The sequence below is a fragment of the Electrona antarctica genome (assembly GCF_951216825.1).
Source record: "Electrona antarctica genome assembly, chromosome: 4".
In the NCBI taxonomy this organism is placed as follows: domain Eukaryota; kingdom Metazoa; phylum Chordata; class Actinopteri; order Myctophiformes; family Myctophidae; genus Electrona; species Electrona antarctica.
The window spans coordinates 45,760,813-45,775,255 of record NC_136809.1 but is presented as its reverse complement, the minus strand read 5'-3'; the positions used below and the strand labels follow the sequence as shown (position 1 = coordinate 45,775,255).

Here is a 14,443-nt window from a genome sequence, read left to right as displayed (position 1 = left end):
GAGCTTGTAGATCTACAAACAGATGGATGCGTTGAGCTTGTAGATTGACGTACAACAAAGTATAGGTTGTGTTAACTGTGCCAAAGCCATGGGTTATTGATATCATTTATTTTACACTGCATGTTCGAAAAGGAAATGAGCTACTGTATTGTCTTAGCATTACCAGACTTAACTTAATGTCTGCACGCACGCACACACACACACACACACACACACACACACACACACACACACACACACACACACACACACACACACACACACACACACACACACACACACACACACACACACACACACACACACACACACACACACACACACACACACACACACACACACAAATGTAGCTCCTTTGATATCAAGATTTACTGCCAGTTTTTATGATCTCGGCTGTCACTCCATCCACTTGGACCTTTTGTACTGACCGGTGCTCCCTAGTTAGCACATCATGTTCCTTATTAATTACAGCACCATTAATAATTACATCCAACTATAGATTACTTTATTTTACCGTGTATACTAGGCTACATCAAAGTGATATGGTGGTGTGAAGGTACTGTGTGTGTGTAAAGGTAGTCTGATAAGGCAGTAGCCAGGTGTATTTTACAACATGAAGGGGAAGAAGAAAAAAATGTCTTATCTCTGACATTTTTCCGTTGTAGCACCCACGCCGTGGAACGATCTTCCACCTCATGTTAGAGCTTTGCTTGCCTTGCCTGTGTTTAAATCATGTTTGAACACTCACTCCTTGGTGTTCGAACATGCCGATTAAAGCCCAAATCACACCAATGCAACTAGTCGCAACTCCTTGCAAGTTGCAATAAAACAGTTGTAAGGACACCAATGCACACCAATGCAACTCCTTGCAACTGCCATTTGGGATAATGGTTGCATGCAACTAGCCAACTACTGTATGCAAGTACTCGCAACCGTTTGGTTGCAAGGAGTTGCATGGAGAATCATTGGTGAGGCTTGGGCCTAAAGCCCTAACCACACCAAAGGGTCAAGACGGTTTTAGTGTTGTCTCTGCGGTGTGATATGTCTTGTTGCACGTTGACCCACGTTGACCCTAGTGATTCAACGCATGGAATTCAATGGCCCCAAAGCACGACCAAAGGGTCACGACGGTTTTAGCGTTAACTCCTCGCAACCGTTTGGACCCAAGGAGTTGCATGGTGACCCTTTGGTGTGGTTAGGGCCTAAGAGTTGCTGTTTCCACTGCATTATGTTGCCCTGTTCATTATGTATGGTTGTTTTGCTCTCTGCATTTTAGTATTTTTCTTCCTTTTTTGTGGTACCGACTGAGTGTAATGATTCAACAATGTCGTTTTAAATGTGAATAAATAAAGTGGACTGGATTGACACACCCACTGTAGTCTATGAAGGGCTGCATATTGACCTCTGCTTCTTACTGTAATCAAGCAGTTAATGACCTTATTCATCATCATGAACTCATCATCATTTCATCTTTTACAGCACATGGCTCTGTGTTGCTCTGTCACGCCGAAGGTGAGCATGACGAAACGACCACGGGGGTTCGTGGAGGACATGCAGGCGTGCGGTGGAGCAGCACGAGAGGGCAGGGCACCAGGAGCAGCACGAGAGGGCAGGGCACCAGGGTGGAGCAGAGATGGAGTAAAGCCCCCGTGTGCCAAACAAAACAAATATCTGGGCACCGGCACAAACGCTGCTTTGGTTGCCACACACACACACACACACCCCCTGTTTACACAAGTGTAGGCAGCACTTAAGACGGCGGGTGATCCTGCTCTCGCTCGCTACACTCCACTGAGAAGTTGTTTGTCCACAGATGTCTCACCGAGTTTCTACCACAAACACGCTACAGCAGTTAAGCCAATGCTTAGATCAGGTAAGACCTGCCCCCTCTCTGAAAGCGTGCAACACACACACACACACACACACACACACACACACACACACACACACACACACAATTTAGAATATATTTGCACAGGATTGAATATGTTCTAGAGGTTTAGAATGGATTATGATGATTTTAAACAAAAAGAAAGGGGTTCTCCGCATGTAGCCCGGCTACTCGGTGGCGCGCTATGAGCTTGTAGATCTGCTATTTTTCAATAGCTAAATTATAACATGTTTGAAACACGGGGTTCCTGCCCAAAATGGATTAAGAGAGATGTAATCTTTTTATCCATTCTTATCACATTTTATGCCATTTGTATTTTATATTTACTATGTACGTTTTCTTTTCTATGCTGCTCTATTTTTTTTAATATCTTTTCTTTATCTTGTTTTGTATTTTGTAACCTTGCTAGTGTTACTATAGCTCGTGCTATATAAATAAACTATAATTAGTTGTGATTTATGTAATCTTTAATCAAGGATCGCCTCAGATCTTTGTTGACAAAATTAAAAGCAGGAATGTTTGGGCTGCATGAGAGACATTCTCATAACAGTTGCGTATCTATTCCAAACATGTAGGGCTATTTCTATACACTCTCTGGCTGTAGCAGCCAATCACAATCAATTCAAAGTTTAAACATGTTAAACATGCGCTGAATTATCAATTTTTGTGTACAGTACATAGTACACAGTACAGTACATAAAACCATTGTGTCCATTTTCTGGACATGTCATAATAGGTGAACATTCGCTGAAAATTGCTGATGTACAGTACAGTACAGTACAGTACAGTACAGTACAATCTCACAACTATCACCACATTTGAGGGAAAAAAGGAGGGGACCAAATGTAGACCCCTGGTGGATGCCGGTCAACTCAAGTAGGCTATACAGGGTTTAAATAGTTAATGTGAAAACTATATTGTACAGTAGATACTGAAGTGAACCCAGTACGCAGGACATACGTACACAACCCCAACATTCTCTATGATGCAGGTCATGAAAAGGGCATACAGTAAGGCTTGTACTACCCTTGCTCAAAACAATTCAACAACTCAATTACGATTACCCAATCCACATGGCCGCTTGCTAAAAAGGGTAAGATTAGTGTGCGCAAGAGTCTAGCCTAAAAATAACACAAAAGGTACCAACATTATTATCATAGATTCACCATAGCCAATCTCAGCCAGTGCTACTAATGCCAGACTGGATTAGACAGTAAACCTATTGAAATAAGTTGAGCATGGTTTAACTACTAAGCAGTCTGATTAGCACAGACAGGTGTGTCCGGAAGAGCATGTTATATAAAGCAGTGGTTCTCGGGTCAGGTCCCCAGATGATTTTGTTGACTTTAAAGACCTTTTTAATACCTTGACATTTTTAAAGACCACTACTGCATGCTGCACCAAAAGTATCAAAAACTATACTATAAAAACTGGTCAAACCAAATTGTCAAATATTATAAGAAAGACTAAAGACGAAATGTAATGCCTGAACTCCTACAATTCCAAGAGCTTGTCAAGGTGGTGGGGTCCTCAGTTCATGATTATGTTGTGTATGTGTGTGTATGGAGAAGGGGGGGGGTGGACTCTGTATATGATTCGTAAAGGTTGAGAACCACGGATTAGGGCTTCTGGTTTAACATGGGTTGCTTTGTCATGAAAATATCCTTTTTGGCCTGGGAGGCTAGGACAAGGTGAAGTACAGTACAGTACAGTACAGTACAGTATATATGCATCCAAGGGGCCTATAAAGTTCTAAATAACACAAAAAATAAATGTCATTTACACCCATGGGAGGGCAGCACGAATACTACTAATACCACCATTTGTTTTTGTTTTTTCCCCCCACACAATTACAGTAGGTAAAGATGGTTTTGTGAGTCATGTGACATTAACCACCAAACATGGGTGATATTCCATGCTGTTAAAGTTTACTTGTGATTGGAAGAAATGTGTGCGCAGGTGTGACTGTCCTGGATAGGCCTCGTCAGCACAGGTGACCTGAGTGAAAACGTTAAACATTCAAATCCTCAATAACTGACAGTGTACAATAGATGCTCTAGTCCAGGGGTTCTCAACCTGGGGTCGCGACCCCTCGGGGGGTCCCGAAATTATATATATATATATATATATATATATATATATATAAAAAGAATTGCAACTGAATGGCTGGAAAATAGAAATTTAGAGTTTACATAGTACACATGCGTGCATGCTTAAACTTCCATAATGATTATATCTGGTTTCAGTATTTATTTATTATGTATTTTCTCTATTATTATTAAGGTTATTGTAAAGTCAGAGATCTTTTTGTGCACAGCTGCATTCTGGGACCTTACCATTAGCTTTAGAAACGGGTAGATTAATTTGGTACTCCTGAGGAGGACAGAGTGTGTTTAGTGTGGGATGTGAAAGAAATTGAAAATGAAATTATTTTTTTGTTTTACTGCCCATTATATGAAGAATTAAGACATGTATTATTTTGTAAAATGACCATCTGTGTTAACTTTTTCTGGTTAGAGGACTATGATTTAGGAAAGGTATTTTTGCTTTAGCAGACTTTTTATGCAAAGCGTGGGAAAAAAGGCAGAATGTTTTGTTTGTGTAAAAAAATAAATAAAAAAAAATAAAACTGTTTCTTGTACACTTATGCAATATTGAAGCAATGATTTGTATGGTGTGTCCTATAAGTCCATGTGGGCTGGGCGCCTTGGGTGTATGACACAAAAATAAAGAATCTATCTATCTGTAGCGGTACATTTGTATTGGTGGTGGGGAGGGGGGCGGGTCAGGGGTCGCGATACATGGCCAAAGCATTTTCGGGGGTCCCCAGCCAAAAACATAGTCTAGTCTAATGTAGTATTGTGGTGATTTAACCATTTTCAACCTGGTGTAGCTATTCTCGGCATGACATTATGGGTGCAAATATTAAAAAATGTAGCCCCCTCCCACCTCCCGAAAATTACCCGATGCACGTACCACAATGCGACGTGTTGTGTGAGCTTATAGATCTGTTCTTTTCGCTGTGTGACACCGTTGCACGACTAGTGTGCATACAATAGGGTTTAAGTCAAAAAGCCTAAAAACTACGCAGACCTTTGTCATTGTGTTATATATGCGGCATGTTGAATGTAATAAAAAGCTCAAATGTACCAAAACAGCACACATGTGATTGATGAACAGGTGATTGATGAACAGGTGTACACCAAGTTCTCTGGAATCATACCGTGGCGTGAAGACACTCCTCTTTTTGGCAGAAGCCGATTAAAAGATTACCTACGAAAATCAGAGCGTAACGTAGGACTGATGACATGAGAGAAATGTGTGATGATCACATGCCTCTGAATGTGAAATGCCTCCATTATTACCCCAATGAATGACTGCTATCAGCCAGAGTCAAGGCCATTTTGACTGAGCTTATAACCACCTGTATTACCGTATAGATGCAACACACACACACACACACACACACACACACACACACACACACACACACACACACACACACACACACACACACACACACACACACACACACACACACACACACACACACACACACACACACACACACACACACACACACACACACACACACACGCACACACGCACACACGCACACACGCTTCTCCCATCAAGGTGTGGCGCTTGGTGGCACAGCCAGTTAGTGCAATGACCATAATGAGTCGAGAGGACCCAATCTGACTCCTGTCATGTCTTGCATACTGTTAACTCCCCTCTCTGCCATTGGCTTCCTCTCTCTAAATGAAGCACAGAATTACAAAAGAAAATCTTAAAAAAAAGGGGGTGGGGAGCCCCCACATGTACCATGAGACCCCCCCCCCCCCCCCCGGGCTCATGGTACATGTCATGTACTGTATAATTGCAAAACGCTTACAGCAAAAGATTATAAAATGATTACCTTGAATGTTTCGATGCAGGAAATGATGCCTGGCAAACAACGAAACAGAATACCGGTGCACCAATGCCAGGAATGTGACACACACTCGCACTTACTGTAAGTGTAAATACCCTAAGAACTTCCTTGTTAGAGTGTGTGTACACACTATACACCAACAACACACTACACACCAACAACACACTACACACCAACAACAACACAATAGAGAGAGAGAGAACTTCCTTGTTAGTCTTTGTGTTGTGTACACACTAGACTACACACCTACAACAAAACAATAGAGAGAGGGGGGGGGGGGGGGGGCTGTGCTTCTGTTGCACTGGAAAAGTGAGCAGATGTATTTCAGCAAAGTACGGGACAATACAATAATTACCAATAAAAATGAATTATATTATGCATTGAAACAAAGACAGTTGGGAGTTAAAGCAATGTGTTTACAGTGTAAATCAACATGTTTCTGTGAATGACATGCATGCATTTGCCATAGCACGCACGCACACACACACACACGCAATACAAGCTCCAGCTTTGTCTGTAAAGCTTTCAGTGTGCTGAATACAGTAGGTAGTTTTATAGCAGTTGTACAGATTGTCTTAACAGAAACAGAGCATTTCAGAAATGAATCATTCCTTGCTGTAATTCCGCAAAAACGAATTGATCAGGCACTCAAAAGGCAGACATTCATACCGATTAGAAAAACCTACTTGTATGAAACCAGAGCCATTTCTGTTTCAATCAACAGGTATGCTATGCGTGAACAAGACAGACCAATGACAAAGGAACTGGATTGGAGCATTCATTGTTCATTGGAGTGAAAGTAGAAATCAACATAAGGAGGTTGAACAGTTTCACAATGGAAAGAAAGGGGAGTGATGATGGCAGTATATTTTTGTTCAGTCTTTCTCTCCTATTGTACTTAATGGAGATGAGGCTAAATATCACTATCTGACAAACACTATTCAACCTGTTCCTCTGCTAGGCATTGATCTTTCTCATTAGCCCCAAAGCTGATGATCAGCCTATGAGACGTATAGTTTGATATAGGTGGCGTTGAATCTTTGTTATGGCTGAAACATTTAGACATTCGTTTGCCATTTGAGCGTCACTGCAACCGCTACATTCATGAGCACAAACTCAAACCCTGTCATATACACACGCATAACAACACACAAAACAAACAAACATACAAAACATAAAAAAAAAGAAAAGACAAAATTACAAGTATGGTGCAAATGTAACGTGCATTGGGTCTCATGTCACAGTGCGGACCCAGTGTGTACATACAGTGCTTTCTTTGGGAGACTGTTGGTCGAATCACACATTCGTTTTAAACAAAAGAATTGAGCTGGGGGCCAATTGAGAATCGGCCCCTGTGCAAGCAAAGTCGCACAGGGGCCGACAGTCTCCTACGCCTGGTCTCCCTCCAACACCTCCATCTCCCTTCTTTTTCTGGTGATTTATTTGGCATGGTGTGATTGGTGCCATCTAGAACATTCTGGAGGCTGCAAAGCAGATGAAGGAATCATCTTAACATCTCTCCTCCCGACCAACCGACCAACCAGACCTCCTCCTCCTGGTTCTTAGAAGTCCCAGGCAGCCATAGCTTCTCTCTGCTCGCTGCGTCCCATGCAGCCCAGCTTAGTGTTCTCAGTGAGTTGGTCAGTGTGGTTTGTTTTACGGGCCATCCGGGAGAGCCAGCGGGTGGGGAAGAAGAGAGAGCGGCATCCCGTTCCCCAGTCCGTTCGCCCCACTGTCTGGCCCACCGCGCCGCTGGGTGTGTGTGAGGGCTGCGTGTGTGTGTCCGTCGGGGGTCAGCAAGTGTCCGTCGGGGGTCAGCGAGTGTCCGTCGGGGGTGGCGTAGATGCCCAGGCTGACGAGGAGGCTGTGCAGGTGTGTGACCGTGCTCTGCAGGCATCTCTTCTCCTCCTCCAGGGCAGACACCTGCTCCTTCAGCTGGCCCTCCGAGTCAACCAGGATCCCCACATGGCTCTCCATGCTGCAGACCCGGGCCTGGGACACCTGGAGAGTGGGGTGGGGGGGAGAGAGAGAGAGAGAGAGAGAGAGAGAGAGAGAGAGAGAGAGAGAGAGAGAGAGAGAGAGAGGGAGAGAGGGAGGACGGGTCATTGAAAGCAGATGAGGAGACAAAACAACAACACAATAACAAACAGAAAGGAACAGGCTGTCTTCTGTAGGGCTGACTTGTTATTAGAGCTATTGCAGTATGAAGTGTGTGTGTGTGTGTGTGTGTGTACGCGTCACTGCGTGTGAGAGAGAGACTCGTACCCAGACCCCAGAGTTTCTGGGAAACAGTGAATGCGCCTTGCCCTACTGGCCAAAGCAGGAACTGCAGGTGGGCGAAGTACATGCAAAGCAAAAGAGCGCGCAGCTGGGGTTTAACACTGAGCGCTCGTTCATGAACCACATTTTGGTGTCCAAATCAAGAAAAATGAAGAGTAGAGAGCGTTCTTCCGGGTGCTTCAAACGCCAGTGAGTAACTTCCATTGAAATGAATAGCTGGGGCTCTAGTCATATAACTCTATAGCTGAATTCCAATATCCAAAATGCCGGCCACTCGCTCACTCACACTTGGCCACTGAAAATATATGACCAAATATGTGACCATCGGGTAACTGAATAACATCAGCGTCCGAACGTAAATCATTGCGGTTTGTTTAGTAGCAGAGTTCAACCTTGCGCTATTTAGGCCACGTATTTAAAGACCTCCATGTAAGTTACGTGAAGTCCACAAGATGGTCACGTATGTCAACAGGTCACCAATTTCACCGTAACACGGCCATGCTGGAGTGAGCGAGCGTGAGTGAGCGAGAGGCTGAGAGTTTGGGAAATCTGAATGTGGCCTTATGGTCGTACCTGAAGTTCCTCCAGGAGGTCAAGGTTCTGCTGCCGGAGGCTCTGATTGTTTCTTTCTAGCTGTGCGGTGCGCTGGTTGAGCGATTGGTTGAGCGTAGCGGGCGTGTCCATCAGCTCATCCTGCAGGACGTGGTACTCCACTTCATAGGCCTGGAGCTGCTTGGACACATCCATCTCACACACCTGATGGTGCACGCACGCACGCGCGCACACGCACACGCGCACGCGCACGCGCACACGCACACGCACACGCACACGCACACGCACACGCACACGCGCACACGCACACGCACACGCACACACACACACACACACACACACACACACACACACACACACACACACACACACACACACACACACACACACACACAAATCGTCCAATCGTGAAAAGGACTGTCATTGTCATCTTGAGTGACAGGCCGGCCAGCCAATCATGAGAATCTCACCACTGCATCGCCACCAGAGTGTAGAGTAGGAGAGTAGCGACATGCTTTGATCTCGCCGCAAAGCGGGTGCCTACGGGCTATAGTTCCAAACATTGCTCCTATGGCTGGAACTATCCCATTGAGATAGAATGAGCACTTCCGCATTCCATTGTTACAATGGGAGTCAGTCAACGCTAGTGTCGCCACTCTCTTACTGTATTACTCTGAACGCCACTAGTCCTCTGGGTGGTTGTTGACAGCTGGCTTTTCAAGCCGCCTGTCAAAAGTATCATTGTGTCATTGAGAACAAGAGCTTTGTTACAACTACATTTGCGATGACTGGCAAGTATGTGCACACTTACTTCACACTCTCTTCTGTTGAATTCTTTGTTTGTTTTTCATTTTGCAACATAGTGTCATTCACCATTTAATTCTGAATGCTCCGATCTTACATCCCATGTTACTCACAAACACACGCACGTGCGTGGCAAAACATGAGCCCTATCGCTCTCAAACAATAGAGATAACAGATAACAACACTGTCATTTAATAGGGGGTAAATCGCACTTATTGGGTTGTAAATAAAGACATATCATTTATCGCCAGTACATCAGGTCAATGGAATTATGTTCATCTATGTACGACGGTAAGGAAGCAGACGGTAGCATATTATATGATTTCTTATGAGAAATTGTTACGCAGTCAGTGGCAGAAACAACACCACACCACACCACACCACAAAAACACAAAGCCACAACACAGCCACACCATGGCACTCCACACCACACCCACACCTCACAACAAGCACAGTAGCACACCTTCCATTATTAAGTACTCTTCTCTAAGGTACCGTAACTAATCGCGGGAACTAAGGCCACGAAACTGAACGAGGTCACTCTATGGAAGATGAAAGCACAGTGTTGCACTTACTACACGGAGTACAACGGAATGCAACGTGAACAACAACAGAGTCTGCTCTACAGAGGCAGTCTTCCTGCTTGTTGGGTCTGTATTCCTCCACCTAGCTAGGTTACTCTCTGGCTCAAATAAATTTGGACTTATTCAAACAAATCTTATTCAAACGCTAATTCTTCATCTATAATCTTTAACTCAGATGACTATTCTGACTATAATTATTAGTATACAAACACTAAAGCCACAGTAGTTGGCTCCAGGTGCCACATTTTGAATGTAGTATGTTCAGCAACTACAGACTAAAGACAATAAATATTTTTATGGAAAAAATGAGAATCGTGAGAGAATAGTGATCTCAATTCTTGTGGAGGAAAATCGAACTGCGCAAGTGCACACACACCTGATTGATGGTCTTCTCCATCTGCACCAGTCCTAGGTTGGGCAGGGTGGTCTTGATGAAGTCCACGATGGACTCCAGGCTGTCATGCTGCAGGATCAGAGGCTTGTGGCTGCCCAGCAGGCTCATGGCCACCTTGAAGATGACCTCTGACCCCTGCAGGAACAACATGTCTGAAGGAGAGAGGACGGCGGCCAGAGAGAGAGAGAGAGAGAGAGAGAGAGAGAGAGAGAGAGAGAGAGAGAGAGAGAGAGAGAGAGAGAGAGAGAGATTACATACAGTACTACAAATACACAATACACACACACAAACACACACACGTACAGGCACAGTTAGCTTGCTCACCATCTCTCACCCACACCCCCAGCTTCAACTCACTTTAAACTAAAAAGATGAATGGAGAAAACAGTACTATGACCTGCATCAACGTTGGAAATAAACGTAAATACAAGCAGTAATAAAAGCACAAACAGGTTGTTTGGAGATGTGAATACAGGGAAGTCCTGAAGCGGCCAAGAGACGTGGGGGGGGGAGTGTTACAGCCTGCTTTATTTACATATTTATGGATTATGGATTATACCAACATCCACACCACAGGATTAAGTGCTGAATGTGAACTTGAGGGCTTCATGCTTGATGGATGGTTTGACGTCAGCAAAAAGCGTTAAGCAAACACATGCATGAGCTAATGTGAACAAAGCGAATACGGTAGGTGTGTGTGTGTGTGTGCGTGTGTGGAGAGAGAGAAGGGGGGGGGGGGGGGGGGGGAGTGCGCGCCGTGTGCACGCATCAAGATAGGGCCAAGTTGGGTCAGGGTTGTATCAGATTACACGGCAGATTAAAAGGAGAGAGGAATGCAGGCGTGGAGCCCCACATGGCGTCTGCCGGAGCCCTCACCACCACCACTGTACGATGCCACTCAGACACACAGGGCGCTGCTCCGAAACGTGTGGAGCCAGCGGATCAGGTTCAGTGACTGAGAACCACGCAGGAAATTGACCGTGAACTAAATCGTTGGCATGGAAAAGAATGAGGAGGTGAGGGAAAACAAAGGCATGTAGTAGACGAGTGGAAGGAGGGAGAAGACAAATGGAGGGGTAGGGTGGGGCGGGGGGGGGGGGGGGGGGCTATGATGTGGGTGTGATGGCATTTTCAGTGTAAACACAGGGTCAGTTCTCAGGAAAGATGATAAGCCGGTAATCTAAATTCTAGGCAAGTAACGATAATATCGTGAATGGATTAAAATCTATTCACACTGGAGACTATTTAAAGAGGCCGTGTTAAAAAAAAGAGAAGAGAATACAGGATCTTGTACTGGATTGAATGGTTGAGTCACCATTATTAGGAAATGTGCCCATACTGTATGCTCGCTCATACATAAGTTGCAATGAATCAGTTACTACGAGTTTAATATGGAAGGTTAAGATAACAGAATAAGGACAACTATTGGAATGGAATAGATCAGTGGAGTCTAGACCACTAGCTACTAACTCTATGTCAGTTAAATAATGGCTTGATTTAATTCTTCTCAAATTAACAAATTAAATTAAGCCCTTAATATTTTATTCCAAGCTTTTCCCCCACACCATGCCCAACAACAAATGACCGAAAATAGCCAGTCTGTAAGCTCACAACACGTCGCGCTGCGACGTGTTGCGAGCTTGTAGATCTGCTATTTTCGGTGCGCAGCAATGCTTTCACACAAGACACGCTGGGCTTCTATGGAATCCAAATGACATGAAATCATGTCATGGCGACTGAGAACTGTATAGTCCAGGGGTGCTTACCGAAGACCCTGGCCACGAAGCCCAGGGGGAAGTGCGAGGCGAAGGCGGTGAGGAACCAGGGCGTGGCGTAGAGGCTGGGGCCGATCTCCTGCTGCTCCAGGTGGATGTACAGGTCCCTGTGGTAGTCGTGGAGCAGCCGCGACAGCTGGTACATGTGGATCTGACAGACAGACAGTGGATGTACAGGTCAGTGGATGTACAGGTCAGTGGATGTACAGGTCCCTGTGGTAGTCGTGGAGCAGCCGCGACAGCTGGTACATGTGGATCTGACGGACGGACAGTGGTGGGAAAAAGTACTCATTGTTTTCCACTGAAGTAAAAGTGGTATCATCAATACTGCAATGTCGTAATAATACTACTGTTGCAAAGTAAAAGTCCGGAATTCAAAATGTACTGTTGTACAAAAGTATTGCCATCAAAATGTAGTACTTAAAGTACCAAAATTGAAAGTACTCGTTATGCAGAATGTCACAATATTTTGAAAATAGCAGATCTACAAGGTCACAATGCGTCGCATTGCGACGCATTGTGAGCTTGTAGATCAACTATTTTCAAATGGCGGAAATGTACAGTATATAGGGCTGAAGTGGTTAATGCATGCATCTACAAAATAACTAGTAACAAAAAGTTTTCAAATAATATGTAGTGGAGTAAAAGGACAACATTTGGATCCGAGATGTAGTGGAGTAGAAGTAAAAGTATTGGAAATACCTCAAAATTGTACTTAGGTACAGTACTTAAGTGAATGTACTTGGTTACCGTACACCACTGGACATGGGACATCACAGGACAACATGCTCACTGTGGTCTGATGGGGGGAGCGATTTTGGTTGGACGGATATGTGGACAATGTGAGTGGTGGTGGGACAGGGCTCTGAACGTGTGCCATCGTCCCCTGTAGCCTGTATTGATATGTGGACAATGTGAGTGGTGGTGGGACAGGGCTGTGAATGTGTGCCATCGTCCCCTGTAGCCTGTATTGATATGTGGACAATGTGAGTGGTGGTGGGACAGGGCTGTGAATGTGTGCCATCGTCCCATGTAGCCTGTATTGATATGTGGACAATGTGAGTGGTGGTGGGACAGGGCTGTGAATGTGTGCCATCGTCCCCTGTAGACTGTATTGATATGTGGACAGTGTGAGTGGTGGTGGGACAGGGCCAGGGACGTGCACACATAGACATCAAAGGGGGCTTCAGCCCCTGCCCTTTTACCCGTCTGTAAAACAACTGCCCTTTCCAGACCACAAATGCAGCATTTGCTATGGTGAAAGAAATGCAAATGCCACTTTTTTCCAAAGTCTCCTGAACTTGAACACAGTATTTTGCATTGATCAAATTTGTTTAGAGATCCATGCCGTACGTACACCATACATCTCCAGTAGCTAAAGAGTGCTGGGTTGCACCTCGAAAATAGCTGATCTACAAGCTCTCAACGCGTCGCGCTGCGACGCGTTGAGAGCTTGTAGATCAGCTATTTTTGTCCAAAAGTGCCCTCTTTATATGGGATTTCAGCCCCTGCCTCTCTAACACGTTAGCACGTCCCTGGACAGGCCTGTGAACGTGTGCCATCTTCACCTGCAGTATGATCATGTCTGGTCTGTATTGCTATGTGGACAGTGAGTGGTTCATCACCTGCAGTATGATCATGTCCGGTCTGTATTGCTATGTGGACAGTGAGTGGTTCTTCACCTGCAGTATGATCATGTCCGGTCTGTATTGCTATGTGGACAGTGAGTGGTTCGTCACCTGCAGTATGATCATGTCCGGCCTGTATTGCTATGTGGACAGTGAGTGGTTCTTCACCTGCAGTATGATCATGTCCGGCCTGTATTGCTTGCGGAGCCCAATGTCGTACATTAGGAACTTCAGCATGTGGAAGGCGTCCTCCTCCCCCAGGTGTAACAACAGCACGCCCGCTATGAAGGACAGGCCCTGGCAGTACCCCACCTATAGGACAACAGCAGCAATTACAGTTAGCACCCACGCAGATGGTGAGGATAACAAAATAAAAATAAAAACAACAACAAAAGTAGCCCACTGCACGAGTGTTTCTCCATGACAAACATATGAAATGTGAAGGAGGAAGTGTGCCTGTGGTATATACACATATACATATATATCATCATAAATCATACACGAAAACAAGTTGGATTAAACTGGTTTTAGAAAATAATGTGGTAGGGGCTTTCCCCCCTTCCCCACAACAATAACTTATTATTAGGTGTAGGCCAAGTTA

The 14,443-nt window shown here is 44.8% G+C and overlaps 1 protein-coding gene across 7 annotated transcripts in view; it reads right to left on the bottom strand.

Moving 5' to 3' along the window:
- Positions 1 to 6,176: 6,176 nt before the first annotated feature.
- Positions 6,177 to 14,443, bottom strand: part of tbc1d1 (TBC1 (tre-2/USP6, BUB2, cdc16) domain family, member 1) — a 74,230-nt gene continuing 65,963 nt past the window's right edge. For 5 of the 7 annotated variants that reach the window (XM_079498994.1, XM_079498997.1, XM_079498996.1 and 2 more), the window contains 5 exons: positions 14,011 to 14,154; positions 12,206 to 12,365; positions 10,422 to 10,591; positions 8,679 to 8,861; positions 6,177 to 7,826 (listed from right to left, as the gene is read on the bottom strand). In XM_079498994.1, the coding sequence (XP_079355120.1) occupies positions 7,482 to 7,826; positions 8,679 to 8,861; positions 10,422 to 10,591; positions 12,206 to 12,365; positions 14,011 to 14,154 (1,002 nt within the window). In that variant the 3' untranslated portion in view covers positions 6,177 to 7,481. Of the gene's footprint in view, positions 7,827 to 8,678; positions 8,862 to 10,421; positions 10,592 to 12,205; positions 12,366 to 12,402; positions 12,472 to 13,782; positions 13,805 to 14,010; positions 14,155 to 14,443 lie in introns of those variants that run through there. The other 2 variants (XM_079498995.1, XM_079499000.1) reach the window with 2 other exon arrangements.